This window comes from Anoplopoma fimbria, chromosome 17 (genome assembly GCF_027596085.1).
Source record: "Anoplopoma fimbria isolate UVic2021 breed Golden Eagle Sablefish chromosome 17, Afim_UVic_2022, whole genome shotgun sequence".
Taxonomy (NCBI): Eukaryota; Metazoa; Chordata; class Actinopteri; order Perciformes; family Anoplopomatidae; genus Anoplopoma; species Anoplopoma fimbria.
The window spans coordinates 27,142,949-27,166,205 of NC_072465.1; the positions used below are offsets into that span (position 1 = coordinate 27,142,949).

At 41.5% G+C, this 23,257-nt stretch overlaps 1 protein-coding gene across 4 annotated transcripts in view; it reads left to right on the forward strand.

The window, feature by feature from the left end:
- Positions 1 to 14,492: 14,492 nt before the first annotated feature.
- rims4 (regulating synaptic membrane exocytosis 4) overlaps positions 14,493 to 23,257 on the forward strand; it is a 47,413-nt gene continuing 38,648 nt past the window's right edge. For 3 of the 4 annotated variants that reach the window (XM_054617528.1, XM_054617530.1, XM_054617527.1), the window contains exon 1: positions 14,493 to 14,589. In XM_054617528.1, coding sequence (XP_054473503.1) covers positions 14,493 to 14,589 — 97 coding nt within the window. Of the gene's footprint in view, positions 14,590 to 22,750; positions 22,756 to 23,257 lie in introns of all 4 variants that reach the window. The other variant, XM_054617531.1, reaches the window with a different exon arrangement.

The following is a 23,257-nucleotide window of genomic DNA, read 5'->3' on the forward strand; positions in this document are numbered from 1 at the left end:
ACAGAATGAAAAAGCAGATTTTACTGGTCTAAATTTGTATTCATTTTTTTAGGATTTTGTTTTTCACTCATATTCGCTCTTCACTGTTTTTCCTCCTGTTTGCTCTCCCCTCTCCTTCCCTTCCCCCCCCGAACACAAACTCAGTCACATGGCCACAAAATCATTATTTACTCTGTAACACACACACACACACACACACACACACACACACACACACACACACACACACACACACACACACACACACACACACACACACACACAGCGAGTGATACAGCAGATGAAATGCTGGAATGAGGAATTGAACCTGCACTCTGCTGGGACTTTCCCATCATGTGATTGGGATTCAGTCTGCAGCACAGAGAGAACAGGTCCATTAACTAACATGTTGCAATACACACACACACACACACACACATGCTATGACATACAGTGTGTGTGTGTGTGTGTGTGTGTGTGTGTATTAGAACAATGTTTGCAAAACACATTAGAGACGCTGAGAGGCCGATTCATACGTCCAGTTTCTGGGTCAGAGAGAGGAAGGGCGACAGAAACACCGTCGATATTCAACTGGTTCAACATGAAAATAACAGAAATAAAATCTAAATAACCAACTTTCCAGTTTAGTTTGAGTGGGTTTAGTCTTTTGGTCAGTAAATGCATCTTAAGTTACAGTCTGCTTTACCAGTAAGCTGATTTCTTAAACGTCTCGTAAACCATAAACCTGGTTTAGGTAATCCGGGGTAGTGGATCAGAGAGACTTGAGTGGCAGAGGTAGACTTCTAGTAGAGGAAACTGATTTATTTTTCACAATGAAGCAGGATTGTTTCTGTCACGAGTGCTTTCAAACAGAACGCTGATATTACGCTGCAGAAATGCGGACAAATGGTTTTTTTGAGTGAGGTTGATTTTTCTTCGCTTTTCCACCGCGAATAAAGGCATCAACCAAACACCGACACATTCAAAATGTACACCGTACTATTTAACAAAATGGCCACTTTGTAGTCCAAAACGAGACGGCAAAGGCAGTACATCAGCTCCTTCTTCTTCTTACCTTTCACAATAAAAGCACTCGACAGATACACTGCGTAACTCAAATTCACTCAGAGCATTTTTGCTAAAAGGACAATCAATTAATTATATTACATTAGCTTAGACTACACAGTTTACCTCAGACAGGCTGACAGATGATGCTCTGGATCAATACGATCCTGCTAGTTGGTCTTCAACTTGCACAAAATGCATAAGAATCTTTTATTGTAAAGTTTTGCAAATTCGCATCACTGCCAGTATGAAAAGATTTGACGCAGGCAACTATTAAAGTGGCTTAACATATGGTCTGATTATCTAGAACTACATTTACATCATCACCACCTATAATAGACCCATTTCTTTTCAATTCCAGCTCTTATTAAATAAGATCGCCTTCCTCCTAACCAGCTGAAACATCTGATTTACACTCCTGTTCCTGTGATGTGATGTCCAGCGTCGATCTCCTGCTCCAACAGGGAACACGTCACACGGAGGAAGAGCTGCTTCGTTAGGACGAGTTACTCACCTGGTGTTTTAGTGAGATTAAACTCATTCCTCTTCATCGTGATTAGAGAGAGACGGGAGATGGATGAGGAGGAGAGAGGTGACGAATGGAAAGGGAAGGAGAGAGGAGGAAGGTCTGAGGAAGAAGAAGAGTCAGGGGTGAGATCAACAATAATGTGAGATGAAAGGAGGAGGAGGAGGAGGGGGGGGTGAGGAAGGTGTGAAAACGGGAGAGGAGGACGACGTTTGAGAAATAAAGCACCGCCTCATCCTCAAAGACAAATCAATGTCACCGCTATATTTGCACGACCACCAGGACACACACACACACACACACACACACACACACACACACACACACACACACACACACACACACAGACTCACAAACAGCTGCACACGTCACGTGCTGGTGCGAAGCCGCTCACCTCCCACCGTTATACACTCCATCAAAAACACACACACACACACACACACTCACAAATAACACATGTACAGTTTCTTCACAGCTCATATTCGTTTGTTTGCTCTTATTTCTGTGTGTGTGTTAAATCTTGTGATCATTATTATATAATAGTGCACATGTGGAGAAGTTCCTGCTTCCTGTGTGTGTATGTGTCTGTGTGTGCTTTATGTGTTCAGTGCTTAAAAGCTGCATTAAAAAGCCTTTTTCTGTCTCCTGAAACCTGAATACTGCCTCAAATGATGTCACTCTAGTCAGCGTCGAACGAGAGCCCGCATGACACAACCTGTTGGCGACAAAGGTGCATTGTTGGTAATGTAGTAGCTAGAAGTTGTCAAGTATGAAAAACATACTTGACAACTTCTTGACAAGTGTCATGATCTTGGTTTTTGTTTTCTGTTTTATTTTGAAGTTCCCTGTGTCCCGTGTTTGTTTGACTTCCTGTCTTTGTGGTCTTCCCTCCATTTTTTTCTGTGCAGCACATGTGTGTGTAATGTCTCGTCCTGTTCCCTATTTCTTTTTCTTTTCTTTTGTAATTTCAGTATTTCCTGTTTTATTTTGTGTTACCACCTTCAGTTCCACCTATGTGTGTTTTTTCCCGCCACTGTGATTCTCTGCTCCGCCCCTGATTGATCCATCTGTGTCTAATCACTTAAGACTCTCCGGTGTATTTAAACCCTGAGTTCCTCTCTCTCTCTGTGCCAGTTTGTTTTGGTCCTTAGTGTCCTACAGTCCAGTGAATTTAAGTAGAGCTTAAAGCACCTGAACCTTATCTCGCTGTTTGGGTTGTGCAACTGAGTCCTGTTTGCACGGGGCGTAACATCAGGATTACGCTGGTTGTCGTTACGGTTAAGGTAGATTTCAAGGAAATGAATGTAAGTCAATGTAATGTCCTCTAAAGTGATGCAAACACGAACATCAGTTCAAATGAAACAAACATGAAAATCAATCATCATCAGAGGTGTCAGGGTTTGCATTATATTCATACAGTTGTGGTGTACCAAATAGTGTCCATTTCTAAAGGTTTGTCATTCAGTTCCTATATTATTTTTGTTTAAATGCTTTTTAATCGGATTTTCCTGCTAATCGAAATTGACCCAACAACAGAATGACTGTGCTGCATATGGTATTTCTACAATCTGTATTTCCTTTGTAGTGAATATTGAAGAATTTTGATATTTTTTAATAAAGAACACTGGGCTTTCTGATGTAATGGATGAAATATTTGTGTGTGTGTGTGTGTGTGTGTGTGTGTGTGTGTGTGTGTGTGTGTGTGTGTGTGTGTGTGTGTGTGTGTGTGTTTGTGTAGATAGAGTTGCCTTGACTGAGCTTACTATGACAGGTACACACACACAGTACAGACCTACCTGGTGATCCATCATGATGTGGTTATATAACACCTTTATCTGTCCCCTCCCTGTGTCTACAGACACACACACACACACACACACACACACACACACACACACACACACACACACACACACACACACACACACACACACACACACACACACACATTCACACACACTCACAGAGAAAATCATGATGTCACAGAGAGAGGATCATAAATCAATGTTTTTGTCTCACCAGCTCGCTCTCATCAAATGGAGTATGAATAAAACAGCAATGCAACGTTTTGCTCTCAATAAGAACGCCTTTCTTGCTTTTTGCACGTCATTTGTACGACATGTAGTCTGGACGGACTGCATCGTTAGCACATCCTCGTGAATATGATTCTCTGAACGAATTATGTAGTGTAGAATGTGAGAGAGGCCTCATGTTGGGTAGGATGGGAGGTGGAAGAGTCAAACAAACACAGGACCAGGAGACCAGTGTTGGTGTTTTTGTTGTTTCCGACATATTTTTACTTTGTTTACGTACTTCTGTTCGTCGCGACCGTTTCACGTTAACGGCGTTGCATGAAATGACGTTAGTGTTCCTAAAATGTGTGCTAATGACAAACGGAAATATCAGAAACGTCATGCTATTTTTCTCGCCTTCCCATGAGATTCGGTTTGTCTCACACACACACACGTTTATTCTCGATAAGACACACTGCAAACACACACTGCAAACACACACTCGCTGACAGAGCTCAGCGGAGTCTTTACCTCTGGCTGCTCAGCCTTCTGTCTCTTCCTGGATAAACCCCAGAGACACAGCAAGACTGACGGACTGACGTCATTGTGTGTGTGTGTGTGTGTGTGTGTGTGTGTGTGTGTGTGTGTGTGTGTGTGTCACCTAGAGAGACAGCATAACTGAGAACATTACCCTCCAATGCATGATTTTGAATATGAAGGCATTTTATAATCAGTTGAAGTAAACTATTTCAACTTTCAGTGTTTCAGTCTTAAAATGCTGATTGGGTTCAAACTGGGCCACTCCACAGAAACGCCACGTATCTCACTTTTGTTTCCTTTTTCAAGGTAACTTTCATTCACTTTCTGCAGTTTTTCCTTTTCGGGGTCACTGGGGCGGATTATGGTTTGGTATCGAATCCCGCTGTGAGAGAGAAACACTCTGGGGAGGTCAGTAGAGCTTCACAGTCCAAAAAAGCACATTCCCTGAAGGGAAATCAAAAGCCAAGTGAGAGCACCAACACTTACCCACTAGACCACCAAGGAGCCACAGAAATCAGGAAGAGTAAAGCAAAAGAAGGTTAAATCAAATAATCATGACTCTGTGTCAAAACTGGCTTGGGAAATTGATACTTGGAATAAATTGCTCATCCCATATCACCCACATTTGGGGGGCTTTTTATCTCATTAATAAAATATCTAAAAAATTATCATTTTTTAATTAAACTATCTCTTATGTGTAACACGTGAAGTATTCGAGGGTGGAAAGACGCAAGCCATTGAACTACATTCAATTAAGGGGTTACTGAAATCGTATTACAAGACTGTTTCAGGTAAAAAACATCACATGTTATAATATTGATGATTACAGGTAAAAAAAGATGTACTCATCTAAGTGCAAAAAGAAGTTTGGTTGTATAGAAGTCTATGAGAAAATGACTCTACTTCTCTCTTGATTTATTCCCTCAGTAAACATTGTAAACATGAGTTTATGGTCTCAATCTCTAGTTTCAAGTCTTCTTCAATACAGCATGATGTTCATTTAGCAAATGATGCTCCATTTAGAGTCAAACAGACCATAAAGCAGGGTATGCTTTAGGGCGGGGCTACCCAATGATTGACAGGTCTCTATCAGAGACGTCAACGTCACTCCTCCGCATTGCGAATATGATAACTTCCATTCATTGGTTGCTAAAAATATATGGTGATAATTGCTAAACTCAAGGCTTCAAAATCACATCCCACAAACCAATGGATGACATCACGATGACTATGTCCACTTCTTCTATACAGGCTATGCTTCGGGCACCCTCGCTTTGGACCAGAACCATCATCAAACTCCCTCTTCAGTTTGATCTCAACTACACACCTGTTAAGTTGTGTGACTGCATCTTGATGTTTGTGAGGCAATCACGGTTAAACATCGTCCATTTAGAGTCAAATAGACCATAAAGCAGGGTATGATTTAGGGCGTTAAACATCTGTCCAACAGACAAACAGACAGAAATATAAACACCTTTCAAAAATACTCAAATCAAGTTCCTGCTCCAGTTTGGTGTCTCAAAGACCACATTAAGAAACGATGACTCACAAGGTGAAAAGAATACCAGAGTCGCCAAAAATGAACAGAGAGAAGAAAAAGGTATAAAAAAGACATGGATTGTGTGAAGCAGGACGAAGAGGAGTGACAGGAAGGTGATGAAGAAGATGAGACTTTAGACCTGCTCTGCTCTTCTCATAGAAGTTTCAATGTTAATACCCAGTGAGGCAGGATTATGATGGAATAACACACATTCAATTGCATAATCTCAGTGGACTACATGGCCGTCAGTGTGTGTGTGTGTGTGTGTGTGTGTGTGTGTGTGTGTGTGTGTGTGTGTGTGTGTGTGTGTGTGTGAGCTTAGAGTTGGAGCGATTCAAAAAAAATAACCGATTTGAAAACTGACGAGACCCCTCCCTGTTATCTTTTCACCTCTCCTCTTCTGTCTAACTCTGTATTTCCGTCTCATTCCATCAGTTTGTGTCACTTTAAATACTCGTCGTTATGGAAACGTCTTCATGTCCTCAGTGTGATCCTTAATTATATCTTTTATTTTATTCCATTCACCCTCTCCTCCTCTCTGGGTGGTCTTGTCATCTCACATCAGTGTCAGCTGATGCTGATGTTCTCCAACTTGCAGTTGCCTTGGCAACGGCCTGGTTTGGGTTCGGGCAGGCAGCCAAGCAGGCAGGCAGCGTAGACGTGACCTTTATGTCCTGATCACATCATCCAGGTCAAGGTGCTGTTGTATTTTCTTGATTTAAGTGGTGTCTAGAGTAGCTTTACGTCATATCTTTTTAATTAACAGCTCTCTATCGTGTGAGCAGAAATGTGAAATGACTTCAACACTGTTGTGGCAGACGGAAAAACAAACCACTTTGAAAAGCGCAATCATACAAGTTCAGGATTTGGCCTTTTAAAGGACAACTCCTGTATATAAGAGATCGAATAGGTTTAGTAGGTATGTTTGTTTGTTGAGAGATTACCAGGGATATGCACTGGATTCGGCATGGACTTTAAATGGTGAAGGTTATAGGTGATAGTATATAAGAAGTGCACGTGGTCATCGTGACGTCACCCTTTGGTTTGTGGACTGATCTTATGCAGTCTCGAGTTTGGCGATTTCGTTCTCACTATCTTGGATTACCGGCGTCTCCATGTTGTTTTTTTCGTAACCAATGAACAGAAGTTACCATATTTGGAATGTGGAGGAGTGAAGCATTACGTCTCTGGTAACAGCAGCGACCTGTCAATCACAGTAAGCCCCGCCCTAAATCATACCCTGCTTTATGGTCTATTTGACTCTAAATGGACGATGTTTAACCGTGATTGCCTCACAAACATCAAGATGCAGTCACACAACTTAACAGGTGTGTAGTTGAGATCAAACTGAAGAGGGAGTTTGATGATGGTTCTGGTCCAAAGCGAGGGTGCCCGAAGCATAGCCTGTATAGAAGAAGTGGACATAGTCATCGTGATGTCATCCATTGGTTTGTGGGATGTGATTTTGAAGCCTTGAGTTTAGCAATTTCACTGTTACCATTTTTGATTACTGCCTTCACCATATATTTTTAGCAACCAATGAATGGAAGTTATCATATTCGCAATGCGGAGGAGTGACGTTGACGTCTCTGATAGAGACCTGTCAATCATTGGGTAGCCCCGCCCTAAAGCATCCCCTGCTTTATGGTCTGTTTGACTCTAAATGGAGCATCATTTACTAAATGAACATCATGCTGTATTGAAGAAGACTTGAAACTAGAGATTGAGACCATAAACTCATGTTTACAATGTTTACTGAGGGAATAAATCAAGAGAGAAGTAGAGTCATTTTCTCATAGACTTCTATACAACCAGAGGAGTCGCCCCCTGATGGACAGTAGAGAGAATGCACGATTTAAGACACTTTGCTTCACTCGGCAGAACCTGAGGTTGCCTCCTGACTTTAACACAGGAGATGGCTGTTTGTTTGAAAGTCAACATTGGTTTCTTTTAACCGTAAAGGTTGTCGTTCCCTCACCTTATTGTTATCATGAAGACAAAGTTTTCCAAACCCTCACAAAGTAGTCGATTTTACCCAAACAATCTTTCTTTAAACCAAGTCCTTTGTGTGACTAAACCAAACCTTATCACAACCCTATTATTGCCACTGTCAACAGTTATTTGTATGTTCTCTGTATTTTGATTTGTGAGGCACAGACAAACAATGTCGTCCTTTTGATACTGTCTCCACATCAGAAAAAGCTGATCTCCCTGGAGGGCATGGACAGCCTAGGTATTCTCTCCTTTTATCTGGTGAAATCTTCCTGCAGGAGCTCTTAACCTGAAGTAATACTGTGACATTTTCATAGAAATGAATGTCAGTATCGCTGCACTCTACCTCCCGTTAATAAAACAGAGCAGTGTTTTGACCTACTGTTCTTAGAACCCTGGCGTCTTCATGAATTTGTGCCAAAATGTTTTTATCCAACAGTAGAAATGCTTCTCCTGTATTTTGTTGTAGTTATTTCTGTTTTCCCATCAGTACCACTCCAGAGAAGGAGCTGAACCTAATCAACAAAGAATCTCAGAATAAAGATGTCCTGTTACATGGTGATCTCTGAGAACCGTTAAGAGACCAACTAATCCGGCCTGGATTAGTTGGTAATTTTCTATGTTTATCCTCATCTTTGTATCTTACAACTGTTAGATTTATTTTGTTATATGTTTGTGTCCTCCTGTTTGACAAAGAACATTTATGAAAGAGAGGGACTGCATTTTTTTCCAAAATATATGTCATCATATTTATTATTAATAGTTTTTTATTATTAAAAGAAAGAAAATGTCTCTGGAAATTTTCAATAATGCTTTTCCTTTGATTGACAGCAGCTGGCTGGCTGAGTTCCAGCAGGAGAGTGAAAGGACATGATCTCAAAGAAATACATGAAATGACTAAGGCCTCTTAACAGCGGTGGTGGCAGTAAAGGTGTAAAATGACATGCCACCACCACAGAAAAGAATGTAAAGTTTGGTTTAGAGAACAAATTCAACATTAGGTTTAGGAATAACTTCTTGGTTAGGCTTAAAAAAGGACGTAAACTCAGCTATGACTCAACAAAAATACGTAAACGTAACTACCCAACGTTACCTTCCAGTAATTCAACAACACTGGGACACAAACATCGGTTTTCCGGTTGAAAGGCAAATATAGACATTGATGAGTGTGATGCCATCTTGGATTACAGCCGTTGCCATCCTGGCTTTTTGCAACCAGTGAACGGAGTGACCATATTTGGAATGCGGAGGACTGACGTAGAGACGCTGTATACGACTCAATCACAGTAAGCCCGCCCTAAAGCATACCCTGCTTTATGGTCTGTTTGACTGTAAATGGAGCATCATTTACTAAATGAACATCATGCTGTATTGAAGAAGACTTGAAACTAGAGATTGAGACCATAAACTCATGTTTACAATGTTTACTGAGGGAATAAATCAAGAGAGAAGTAGAGTCATTTTCTCATAGACTTCTATACAACCAGAGGAGTCGCCCCCTGATGGTCAGTAGTGATAATGCAGGTTTAAGACACTTCAGCATTGGCTTCACTTCACAGAACCAGAGGTTATCGCCTGGTAGAAACAAAGGCTAGCGGAGAAAAATGTTGATTCAGAAGGACAATAAGGGGGAAACAGTAGAAGGACTGGCAGGTAGACAATTAAACTGGTAATGGAACGCATTCAGACTGCTGATGACGGCAAATGGAAATGCAAAAACAGAAGACAGACAGTCTGACAGAGGAGCAGATGGAGGGGGAAGGCGGGTGGGGGAAGAGAGACAGGCGGGGGGTGACATGAAAAAGGCGGAGACAGAGACTGAGGCAGGTACTCGTGGTTAAAGGTCAACGCTCCTGTGATAAGGCGTGCTTGGACAGCGTGCTCGCAGCGAGCGGCCGGACGAACGCTTGTCAACACGATGCCGGTGCACTTCACTGGCCGCGGTGCACTCAGCAGAGCACACAAGGACGGAGGCATCGCAGTGTGAAGAGGAAGGCTGCCGACTGCAAGTTACACAAAACACGCTACCACGAATAAGAAACACCATGTTAAATAAAGGCCAGCGGGTAAAAGGTTTACTGTCCTGGAGCAAAAGAGATTATTGTGTCTGCACAGGGTTGATACGGATGTTTATCACCAATTACACGATTCATTTGCTGCTGATATTTCTAACTTTTGCAAACTCTTTTACCATTTGCTGAATGTACAAAAATTGAGCAAACATCGACAGTGGAGAGCCGACAGCGGTGAAGTTTTCTGTGACGTAGTGTTGTGCGTCATAGCTTGTACTATTACAGAAAACAATACAAACAAATAAATCAAAATTCAGGCTGACAAAGCAGAATTATTGTTGTGATGGGCAGCAAGCAGAGACTGAAGGATGAGATCCTTTTTAGAGAAACTATCCCCTCAGAACAAGTGAGTCACTGACTGAAACAATGTGACAGAGCAGACAACGTATGTTCCCCGACGGCAAAACAAAACATCTTGCAGGTTGAATATAAAACTCCATCTCCTTTTCCTTAAAAAACAACATATTGTAAAATCAATAAATTGTTACTGGAGCAACTTTATCTTGTTATTGTTATCATGAAAACATTGACTTTGGCTTTTTCTAGTTGTTAGTGCAAAGTAACAGATTTATTTCTATGATCGCAGCTTGGCTCTGTGGATGGATGTCGGTCAAGACTGTGACTAAAAATATCTCAACATCGACTGGATGGATTAGAGCAAAGATTTGAACTGACATTCATGAGACATAGATGATGATTACTGCTGACAATTTCCCAACTCTTTCTCTTTTTGTGAAATGTCTTTAAAAGAATTCCATGATTTGCCATTGCATTTGTTTCTCACATACACCTCCCACTCAGGATGAATTGTCACTTTACTTTTCATCTAGCATCTCGTCCAAATTTTAACTTGTCCAGTGCTTTAGTTTATTTCTTAATACCATAGACTGTATATAAGAAGTGGACGTTGTCATCGTGACGTCTGTTAAGAAGCTTCGCTGTTGCAACTTTTGACTACGGCTGTCGCCATGTTTTTTTTTTGTTGCAACCAATGAATGGAAGTTACCATATTTGGAATGCAATGAAGCGACGTAAAGACCCTGTATACAGCTCTGGTAGCGATCTGTCAATCACAGTAAGCCCCGCCCTAAAGCATAACCTGCTTTATGGTCTGTTTGACTCTAAATGGAGCATCATTTACTAAATGAACATCATGCTGTATTGAAGAAGACTTGAAACTAGAGATTGAGACCATAAACTCATGTTTACAATGTTTACTGAGGGAATAAATCAAGAGAGAAGTAGAGTCATTTTCTCATAGACTTCTATACAACCAGAGGAGTCGCCCCCTGATGGTCAGGAGAGAGAATGCAGGTTATAAGACACAAGAAAGCCGTCAAGAGGCAATCGAAATGCTCCCAATCTCAAATATAGCACCTTAAAGCCCAATTGGCAGGGGACTAGTAATACCAGGAGGCCTCATGTGATTTAGAAATCCCCCCAATACTATGTTCCTTTCGATGCATTCACACAAGTTTAGTCATTATTATTCTTGGATTTACTGACATATTAACCCAGATATTAAAAAAGGCACCTAAACAAAACAACATTGCTAAAAAATCAATAAATCAATAAATACAACCAGAAATCCCCACATCAAGACATGCCCTTTGGTACAGGACTCATTTTATGACTTGCAGTTGAAAATTTTTAATATGCAATTGAATTTATACGTGACAAACATGACAGATTCAGACCTCCCATACTAATCCCATGCATATAAGGCTTTAGTCTTGTTCCACATGTGTTAGCACAGTAAAAAAGTAGATTTTCCCTATACATTTATATTTTTTAATGTCTCGAGCTGTACTGTGTGTTTGTTTTGATTATAATTGTGTGTGTGTGTGTGTGTGTGTGTGTGTGTGTGTGTGTGTGTGTGTGTGTGTGTGTGTGTGTGTGTGCGCGTGTCCCTTATGGCTCTTATCGATGGAAGCAGAGAGACGAATGGAGCGTTGTGAAGTGCCGTTGATTACACGGCCCAACTCCTTCCCTCTCTGCTTCATGGAAAACAAGATGTAGAACACCAGAGGGAGAGGGTTTCACATTATGGAGACGATGACAGGCGGAGACACAAGAGGAGGATGGAAAGAAAGGGTGAGAAAGAGGGAGGAGGTTGAGAATAAATGGAGAGAGAGAGAGAGAGAGAGAGAGAACAGAGTCTGACAGAGACTCATGAAAGACATTTATTCTACCGTGGAGTCATTAACCGGTTGACAATCATCAAACTGTCGATCTTTCCAAGTCGAGTGTTTAGTAATTTCTCACCTTTTGACAACTGCCACTCACTTAAAAAAGTTTACATTTTCATCACTTTAGGATGAAAAGCACGTATCTTCAAAACATCCACTAAGAAGAAGACGCAAAGCTCCACAGATATTTCATTCCTCTTTTGAAGAGTAACATCCTCATGCAACTCCTGAACTATATCTGCAGTTATTTCAGCTTCACAGTGAGACTCTCTGTGGATATAAAGAGCTGGTAAATCGAAAGAACGTTTCAGTAGCGCATCACCAAATGTAAGCTTCAAAGAAATATAGAGAAAGGCATCGTTCAGCATTTGAACACTTCTCTTTCTCTCGGGCTTTGATTCATGTATTCCTGATGATCTTATCTTGGAAAAGACGAGACACCGTGACTACGTTTACATGCACCAAATATGACATTTTTGGGGCAGTTTTTTCCGAAAAACGACAAAATACCCAATAAGCTGTTTACACGGCTAATGATAATAAAATTTCTACTTATATTCCGGTTTACAAATAACATTAAACTGCCACATGCCGGGCTACTGAATCCAACGTCGACGCCATTCTCAGCTGTGTTGGACGGGTGGATGCATTAACATGTCGTTTAACACGTTGAAAAGTGGGAAAGTTAAAAAAACATATTTGGGGCAGAGCAGTAAAATCGAGCATGCAGCTTCAAAATGGCGGACTTGTTGGCCCATGTGAACACAGCCTCCCTCTTTCACTCCTTCAAACACCTTCTCTAAAAGGTCGGCGTTGAGATATTTGCGCATATCTCAAAACACTGTTGATATCCAAGTCCTTCATGATGTTTAAAAGTAGGCGTGTTTCTCCTTCGTGTTGGCATGCACCTGTACTCCAGTTTTGCAACCTATTGGCTCATTGGTTTGTGTACAAACAGAGCTGATCTTAAACAGGAAAGAGACTTTGTGTCGTAAAAACCCTGTCGAGACGCATATTCTGAATAAAGCTGTATTCATGTCCAAAGAAAGCTCCTGAAACCAGAATAATACTGCCATGTCCCACACTTTTAAATTGGAAAACACTATAACCTATTCAGAATATCCAAATGATGTTTACATGAACCATATCAAATTCTTAATTTTGCCATGTTCTGAATAATAGTGGAATATGTGGTGCATGTAAATCTAGTCAATGAGAGAGGTTTTAAACTTGTCCTGCCCTGCGTTGACTCCACTGCCCCCTAAGCCACGCCCATATTCCCTCATCCGCATTCTGATTGGTCGGGCTGCCAGCAACAGTCTGCTCTCCATCCCCTCTGTTTCTCCCTCTCTCGCTCTCCCCCTCTCTCCCTCTCTACATGCAGCTCGGCAGTGAATGAATCCAGTCAGACACAAGCTGTTAGACAGTACAGCCCTCTCTCTCTCTCTCTCCCTCTCTTTCTCCCTCATCATCTCTTGCTCTCTCTCTCTCTTTCACTCTGTCCTTTCCCGTCTCAGGAGACAGTCAGTGGAGCACCGGCACGGCAACGGGAGCGACAAGGGGAAGAGGAAGAGGAAGAGGACGAGCACGCCTCGCTGACAGCAACATTAAGAGCATCACAACAAACAACTGTAGTGCTGCTCGAAATCAACGCAGGTGCAACAGATTGCCCCCCAGTTGCAATTTGTTGCTGCAACTGATGCTCTCTTCTGGGCTTCGGAAAGCGAAGGCAGATGTCTTCTGGGTTTGTGCGAAATAAGAAAACGACGAGCGGTGGAAACGGAGAGCTTTGATTCAGTCGGAGAGCAACACGTTTTTTCGAGCTGGTCGTCAACGTCGCCGCCTTCCACCAGCGTCTCCTCCCATCGTCCTCTTCTTTCATTGAAGAAGAAGCTGTTGAATGCACAAACAGGAGGAGGATGTCAGATTGACACGCAGAGTTCCGGGAGTTTTGCTGTGAGAGCCCTAAAAAAAGATCAAGAAAAAGGGTCTTATCAGTGTGAAGAAGCAGGTAAGACATCGATAAGTCCATCAGACTGTCAGTTGGACTTCTGAGGACAACAAGGGACCGAACGGGAGGATGTGCAGGAGCGTCTTCTGGAGCGCGGAAGCAAAACAAGAATCGCAAAACTAGAGCAGCGATGACAGGAAGTCAGAGTTGCGTCTCTGCTACGCACAACCACAGATAGAACAAAAAACATCTAAAAAGATCTAATTCATCAGAACACTAAACCTCATCAAACACCGACAGAGATATCATTAAAAGAAGGATGTATTTGCATCACTGGAGCTTGCATTTCGCCTAAACCTGCAGAGAAACCTCATTTTTTCCCCCCGTTAACTTCTTCCATCTTCCACCAAGTTAAGTTTTTTGAAGTCTTTTTTCGGTGCGTTTCGGTTGGGGGGGGGGGGTTCTTGCTCGACTCTTTCTTTGTTTTTGTTTTTTTCCGGGTGAGTTGGATCTGCCGTGGGGGCAGCTGACAGCCGTCCAAGACGCCGCGAGCCGTACTCCGCGTGAAGAATGCCCAGCCGCGCTTGGCCAAGCCGGCCGACCCGGGCCCGACGCCGGGCCTCTACATGGAGCGCTCGCAGAGCCGCATCAGCCTGTCGGCGTCCTTCGAGGCCCTCGCCATCTACTTCCCCTGCATGAACTCCTTCGACGAGGATGATGGGGGTGAGCGGTGACACACACACACACACACACACACACACACCTGTCTGCAGGAAAACTGGGGTTGTGTGTTATGTAAATCTATCAGAGCAGAGTCTCATTCAGTAAATCACCTTACAACATGCGCACGTCCTGCAAAAACCTTGTTCATTGTTTATGTTTACTTTTGTTTATATCTTGTTTTTAATATCACAAATTCACATTTTTATTTATGTTATTTGAAAAGTGTCAAAAGTTAGACCCAATGTGATCCAGTGGTTTGACTTAAGACACATAAACACACGTGAAACATAAAACTGTAAAATTGACATTTTGTGCAGGAACAATTATGGGCTGACAGGAAAGGATTTTTCATCGGTTATGATGATCGATAGTTGTTTCGACGGCAGCTATTGATTATTTTAGTTAGCGAGTATTCTGCCAAATATTCCATCGATTAATAGAGAAATCAGATAAAAATATATACTTTTGCTTTATTAAGGAGAAATAGTTAATACACCAAAAGGTAAATATAATGGAAAACTAATAAGTATCCTTTTTAGAAAAGTTGTATTGCTTAAATTCCATACAATAATATTATCTGCCATCAGGTGCATTTAAGTCTTATTACATACTGGATTCAGACTGCCAGACTACCTTTTTTCACACTCTTTTGAAAAAGAATGTGTTATAAATCATAGTTTTATCCTTTTACTTTGGTATAGTTATCATAAAGATACACAATTAATTAGAAGGGAATTTATGATTGTACTTGTTTTTCAATATTTGCTTGTTTAAAAGACTGTGCCGCCCGCCGAGCTAACTAACTGCTAACGTTAGCTGGTAGCGTTACCAGCTAACGTTCAATCAGGTATTTGTTCTTTTTAATCAATCTGTGCCTCCGACAAATGGTTTCATCCCTCGCTTAATGAAGTCACGTATTAGGCAATTATCAAACATTTTCTTGGTCCGGCTCCTCAAATGTAACGATTTGCTGCTTTTCCCCTTTTTATGTAATAAAAAAAATAATGAATATCTCCGGATTGTTGGTTCAACAAATGAAAAATCTAAATTTGTCATGTTGGACTCTGGGTAATTGTGACGGCCATCTTTAACTGTTTATTGACAATGAGGGAGAATATATTTGCTAGTTGCAGCACTGCTAACATTGACACTACAGATATGACCGGTGGATGAAAGCCAGACGTCCTCTCAGCCGATAATGTTGGCATTTAACCAAATTGAAAACATTAGTGTGTGTGTGTGTGTGTGTGTGTGTGTGTGTGTGTGTGACTCCAATATGTACTGTATGTGTTGTGTGCCATCACACTAAACCACACATGATTTTATCCTCTGAAAATGTCACTTGAAAGCTCATTGAACAACAATAATAATCATTTAAAGACATTGTTCATCTCTTACCGTTTGCTTTCACATTTATTATATTTTATAACAACCTTTCAGAGTCTTTGAAGTCAGTTTAGAAAGAGATGAGATATGAAACAAAACGTCTCCTGAGAAGGAAGGGCATTTTGGAGGGTTTCGTCCACACAAATTGCTTTTCAAATCTTCAGAAGCATCATACGTGTCACACCAGTAATTTAGAATAACACAGATTTGTTGTATTTCTGTTCTGTATCGTATCATCTCAGTGCATTTAATCAAATAAGTCAGTTCAACCTAAAGTAAGCTAAGACTAAGATTGTCCTTGTGTTTATGGTTTGTGTCATGTATTTGTGTGTGTGTGTGTGTGTGTGTGTGTGTGTGTGTGTGTGTGTGTGTGAGAGAGACAGAGCCTGTGCACACTCACCTGTGATGTTATGTCAGGTTCCTCATAATGAGATTGCCGGTGGGATCAAGTATTTTTCTCAAACCGGCTGCATCCGCTGATGTAATTCATTTTGCTCTGAACTGGTATTATTGCTCCATTACATTACTTCTGATTTCATGTCACACTAATCCTGTCTGGGAAAAAAAAAGTACTGCAGCACTGGATTGTCTTTCCCATACCGATTAAAGTAAAAGAGAAAAAGAATACTGCACGTTTATTAAAAAGGACCTCTGGAAAAATGATTATAAGAACGTCCTTAATAACGATACAAAAACACATCAGAGAGAACAAACGGCCGCAGCGTGTTCAGCAGTATTCTCGTGATTTTTCTTTCACGCAGTCGGACCGTGTTGGAGCAGCTGGGATTCGACCAAATAGTCTGCTTGGCTGGAAACACTGATTTTATTTACACAGCAAATCACTGCCATTATCAATCAAAACACTTGAAAATAACCAAACCATTCACCTAAAGCTTGGAGAGGGGCAGCTCAGTTTCTAGAAACATCTTGCACACCACTTACATGTTGCTGCTTCTCAGAGACACAAAAGAAAATGTGGGCAACTAATTGCTTTTGTGCAATCGGATTCTCAGTGAGACACCGAGCCTGAAAAAAGGAAGAATTCAAGAGCAGATGTGACTGGAAATGCTTTTGATGTGTTTTTGTCAGACAGGAGAATTCACATATTTCTGTGTGTGTGTGTGTGTGTGTGTGTGTGCGCCCTGCAACAATCACAGATAACACTGCTGTGCGGTCAAAAGATCACCTTTAATCACCCGGGTTAAAGTCAATATCTTACCTGTGCCAGTAGAGCTAATCCCCTCCCAAACATTGACTCCATGTCCTCAGGGTTAAGGTGCTCTTAAACCACAGCTCAACAACTCCATCAATTTCAGCTTTCATAGATTTTTACACAACTTGTCCTTTCTGTTCTCCGGTGGCCTGAAGGTTACGGCGCCAACCCGCTGAGGAACTCTCTCTTTCCTCATTTCCGTCCTCTTTTCTGCACTTAATGTAATCAAGATATAAAAAAAAATGCACTTTACATATAGTTGTCAAGTGTAGTGACTTATCATAATGCATGTGTTGTTATTGCAAAAAGGCATCAACCAATCAGGATGTGCAGAACGGCACATGATTGCTCTTTTTAAACCTCATCAAAGGCAGCGCAAGCCAGATCCACTTCTTCCATTTCAAAATAAAAGCCTTAGTCATTAATTCATCAACTTCCCGGTCTGTTAAGGCCTCAAATGATAAGTAATTAATTTAGTAGAGGCGTGTTGGTGCAGCTATCATAGAGAATATCTAAATAATTGAAGTTACTACAAAAAAACGTTCATTTTGTGTTGGCTTTGGCGGTCCCTGTGGCCAACAGTGGTCGTGTTTCCGAGCACCAAAGTCCCTTTGAAAGTCTGACCCACCAGCTCAGACCTGGTTCTGGTCTCCAGCAGCGTGGTGTCGTCTCCCAGCTAGGACCTGAGATCTGGTCTCTGCAAAAAACAGCCTGATGAAGAGCGGCATGTTGGGAACATCACCTGTATGAAGGTGTGAATCATTTTGTTAACACCTGGGGACAGATTTGAACCTGCAGACGCTCTTTTGTTCCTCTGGACGTCCCTCAACAACACACACTCGTACATCAGTGTGTACATAACACATGAATACCGAGCCTCTCGCCAACACAAATGTACGATTCTGGGTTGACTTGTACCTACACAAGTCTCTAGACACACACACAGATCTAAAAAGCAGAGTGTGTGGTAATCAGAGCGGAGCGGCAGGCCGCGGTTTGTGGCTCTCGGTCTAATTAAATGCTAATACGGCAGCTGATTGTGGCTGACTGCAGCTAAATAGAGGCCTGATTGCAGGTTAATTCTCTCTCTCCACCTTTCTGTCTCGATGTCTCTCTGTCGAGCTTTCACTCCCTCGGTCTGAAAATCCTGTTTGCAGGTTTTGTCGCTTTCCCCTGATTTGTTTTTTTCCCTCTTTCCTTTTCTTTCCACTAATTTCGCTCTTTTTATGTATCACTCTTTCACTTCAGATTAATTCATATTAACCTGACAGGACAGGAAGTCTGTCACAGAGCATCAAGATAAACGCTTTTCTGTAGCTATTGTTTATATGTCGATCAAATTTGAAACACTTCTGGACTTTAGTAGCGTCACAACCGGAGTTATTTTAACCCGAAGCAGGATTCTTTTCCTAAACCTTAACCAACAGTTATGTTGCCTTAACATAACTAAGTTGTTTCCTGTGAAGAAGGAAGTTTGTGTTGAGAAGACCAGATGCAATTGTTACAACGTTAACTTAAAAAGCGAAAAAGTCAATGTTTACTTTTGGTAAACGTCAAATCTACAAGAGTGTAACAGTTGTTAGGGGAAACCTTTCTTATAAGTCATGCCTTCAAAGTTACATTCATTTTACAAACAACAAAAACATACAATGTAATTGTTCAGCTCAATTTAATACTTCCTCTTCTTTCATTTATGTTCAAATCAAATCTGTCTTTCACTCTCTTTTAACTTTCAGTTTTTTGACAGAGCGACATGATGACATAACCTTTCAAGTTTAAAGTAATCACGTCGACAGACAGGTTGTGAGCAGCGATTAATCATGGTCTATGCAATGAATGAATCTGATATTAACATATATCAGAAAACAAGAATAATTGAACTAGAAAACAAAATCATATGATCGAAATAAAGATGTACACGATATTATAATTGTACACATTGTAGAAACTTTGCTTTAAACGCAGGATGATTTGTCTTAATTATTGGACTGCGTTTCTTTTAGCAAGGTGGAACTAATAAACCTATAACCGCCTTAAATTCAGTAATAATAGTGAATAGCAATGCATTTATATGTTAGTGATTTATGTCACTCTTTACTGTCTCCCTGGCAGAACAAATAAAACATAAATCAAAGCTTCTGTTCACGTCTCTCTCTCTCTCTCTCTGACCTGAATTACAGTGTCTCTTCAGATGTTCAGCAGACAGAACACACACACACACACACACACACACACACACACACACACACACACACACACACACACACACACACACACACACACAGACACACACACTCCTTATGTATGTGTAATCTAGCAGCTCAGGTGTCAGATTTAACAACTCTTGGTGACAGACTGACAGCTGATCTGATTCACCATCATAAATGTAAAACACACTGTCTCATCCCCCGTCTGATACAAAGCGACGTCCAAACATCCATCTGTCTTCGACGGGAAATCTCCCTAAAAGTCATGATGTGTCAGAAATGTCAAGTTACTCACTAGTAAACTTTTGAAATGTTGCAAAATATAAATGCAAAGTTTCCATCAACTGCTTCTGGGCGAATAAACCCAGCTGTACAGGCTTCGCTTTACGCAGCGATGCTCATTGATCCAACAGCACATCGTTCCAAAACCACTAGCTGGCAAAAGTTTCCCATTTGTCCAGCAGCTGTTTATCCCCAAAAACAAACGCCAACATTGTTCCGACTGCACATTGCTCCAAAAAGACTCATCAGATGTTTTTTTTGCATAGGGGTGAGGTAGGTGGTGGACTTGTGGGTCTATAATCACCAGACTTTTACCCAGGAGACCGCCGTTCGTGTCCCCGTGTAAAACCAGAATCCAGCCTTGATTTATTTGTTACATAACTGCAGGACTTCAATAACGCCACTAACATTGTCATTTTGACCCAAATTTAGTCAATTATGGTCCATTTAGAGACAAACAGACCATAAAGCAGAGTAGGCTACTGTGATTGACAGGTCGCTACCAGAGCGGTATACACGGAGTCTCTACGTCACTCCTACGCATTCAAAATATGTCAAAATTCCGTTCTCGATCCCAAAAAATCCACATGGCAACGGCCACGTTCCAAGACGGCGTCGAACTCAAGGTTTCAAAACGGCTGTCCATGAACAGAAGGATGACTTCACGATGACTACGCCCACTTCTTATATACAGTCTGTGGTTTTAACCTAAAAAAAGAAACACAGCAGGGACTTGCACAGAGGAACTGATAGCTTGTGTTGCAGGAAATTAAACTCTATGTCATTGATGTTGGCTGTATAAATAACTCTTTTCACGTGTCATTTAACACCACGTGATTTATGTGAAACGATTATGTTTAGCCAGCAAAATCACAGGAGGGTGTAGGGAAAAAAACTATTAGTTCACGTACTTCTTTGAAGACCAACCATGATGTTTTTCTCAACTAAGTAAAAAACTTCTGAAACAACGTAATAGGAAAAACACGTCACTAGTTTAACTTCTTTGGGTAACACTGTGGGACACTCAAGTCCTGTGTTTCCTTGAACACTTTCATACACTACTTTTCCCATTTTAATTGATAACGACACTCATAACTACTTCACAGGGAAGAAAAATGGCCTCAGACAGGAGAAGATATGACGCCAAAAGCTGTTTTTTAACAAGTAATAGTTGTTAATAGAGTGTTTTAGGGAGGATTTCTTCTTCCTCTCAGGCTTGTTCTTGTTCGTTCTGATCTTCCCATTAATCAGGTTTTGAAAAAAAATAAAAATCTCTAATATAGAAACAGAGCAGGCTGCTGCTGCTGCTGCTGCTCAGGGAGACTAATTGAGTCTATATTTCTTTGTGTGAGCTTCTGCTGCAGTAATTCTCTGCTTGTAGGAACCAAATGTTCTCACAAGAAGAGAAACATGAGGACTGAGGATTTTTTTTGTGGCTGATTTAGGACAAAAAAACTTGGGTTTATGGTAAAGATTAGAAATAGGATAACATTTAAGCTACAGGTAAGGTTATATGGTTATGTTTAGGTTTGTTTTTGAGTGTTTATATCTTTGTGCATGATACAGATATTAGAGAAAGTGTCCCAGAAGGTTTAAACTCTGCAGAAGTTTCCCTCCCAAAAGTCCTGGTGAACTTTTGAACGAGAGTGTGAAGTACCAGCATGCATCAGATGTTATGGCTGCTGAGGTAATGAGATGTCACGTATTGTGGGAGGTTCGGGAACATTAGCCTTCATCAGAGGAGGTACGGAAAGAGAGCGAAGGGGACGGAAACTAAGGATGAGAGGACAGCAAATAGAGATGACGAGACGGGAGGATGGAGGGACAGATGTAGCAAGGAGTGGGTGTGATGGATGCTGGAGCGAAGGAGGAGGGAGGAAAGAAAGAGAGGGTGATGAAGAGAAGATGGAAAGAGGAAGCTAGGAGGTGAGAACGGAGGAATTAAAATGCTCGTTACCCTTGTCTTTTATCTCTCCTTCCTCTTACATCCCACGTCTTTTTCCTTCACTGAAACATCCCCCCTCCTCCCCTTAATTGCATCATCACTCAAATTCTCCGTCTTCATCCCTGCTGTCAAGTAACATGGAGGACAGAGAAAAAAAAAAGGCAGACAAAGGAAAACGCACACAAAATAATAATCTTCCAAGTTAAAGTAAAGCTTATAACTCAAAGTCATGTTTTTAATGAAAGATTTTTTTTCTTTTAATGAAACACATGGTGAAAATATTTCCTGCCCGCAGGAGTTTCTGCAAATGTGGCTGCAATAATGTATCGTAACAAAAATATGAAGGCAGAAAGACGCATGGAGCCGACGTCAAAGATATGAGTTATGGAGGAGAAAGAGCGGAGGAGAAAGGGGGGGGGGGGTCTCTGGTGAGCCTCTGAGTTGGAGAGATGACCCAGAAAAGTCGGGAGTATAAAATGGACTGCCAGCAAAGGAGGTCTACTCTGTAGGGAGCAGGGAGGAGGTGAAGGCTGCAGGTGTTCATTTGTTATACGGAGCAATGGGGCGGCAGAGAAAGACGATGGATGTGGTTGTTGTTTAAATTCAGTGTTTCTCACCAGGAGGTGGGAAAACTACACCAGTTAGCATTGCATACAGGCGAGACCTCCAGTGAAGCCGATGCTGAAGTGTGTTAAAACCTGTATTCTCTCTACTGACCATCAGGGGGCGACTCCTCTGGTTGTATAGAAGTCTATGAGAAAATGACTCTACTTCTCTCTTGATTTATTCCCTCAGTAAACATTGTAAACATGAGTTTATGGTCTCAATCTCTAGTTTCAAGTCTTCTTCAATACAGCATGATGTTCATTTAGTAAATGATGCTCCATTTAGAGTCAAACAGACCATAAAGCAGGGGATGCTTTAGGGCGGGGCTTACTGTGATTGACAGGTCGGTTCTGCTAGCAGAGCTGTATATAGCGTCTCAACTTCACTTGTCCGCAGTCCAAATATGGTAACTTTTGTATACTGGTTGCAAAAAAAACCAAGATGGCGACGGCCAAAATCCAAGATGGCGACGGCCAAAATGCCAAACTTGAGGCTGCAAAACGTTAGTCAACAAAACAGTAGGTGACGTCAAAACGACTGCATCCACTTCTTATATACAGATTATGGATCAAACGCAAAATATGGTGGACCGGACAAGACACTATTTATTAAATAACAGCTACATAGATGGGAAACGAGATATGCCACCAATTAAAGAGCAGCATTACATTTCGCCATTTTCCTTACACTCAAACGTCTCATGGAGTAAAGATGGAGGAGGATAATGAAGACATGGTCAGAAGACAAGAGTCTGAACGATGCACTCGTAACACGGCCCGGCTGTCCTGACAGGCTGCTTTGTGACAGACTGAGAGCAGGCAGTCAAGTTGTCATGTGGGCTTTGGAAGAGGAGACAAAGCCACACGAGACGAGCTCTTCAAACAAACGCTTACATAATGAACGAGAGTGTGATTCCATTCGTAACGCCGCAGCCGGTTACCAGCCGTGCTTTTGTGTGCGGTAATGACAGGAAAATCACCGAGAGGCAATTTTTGAATGTGTTGATCTGCCGAGCTTTGACAGCCACCT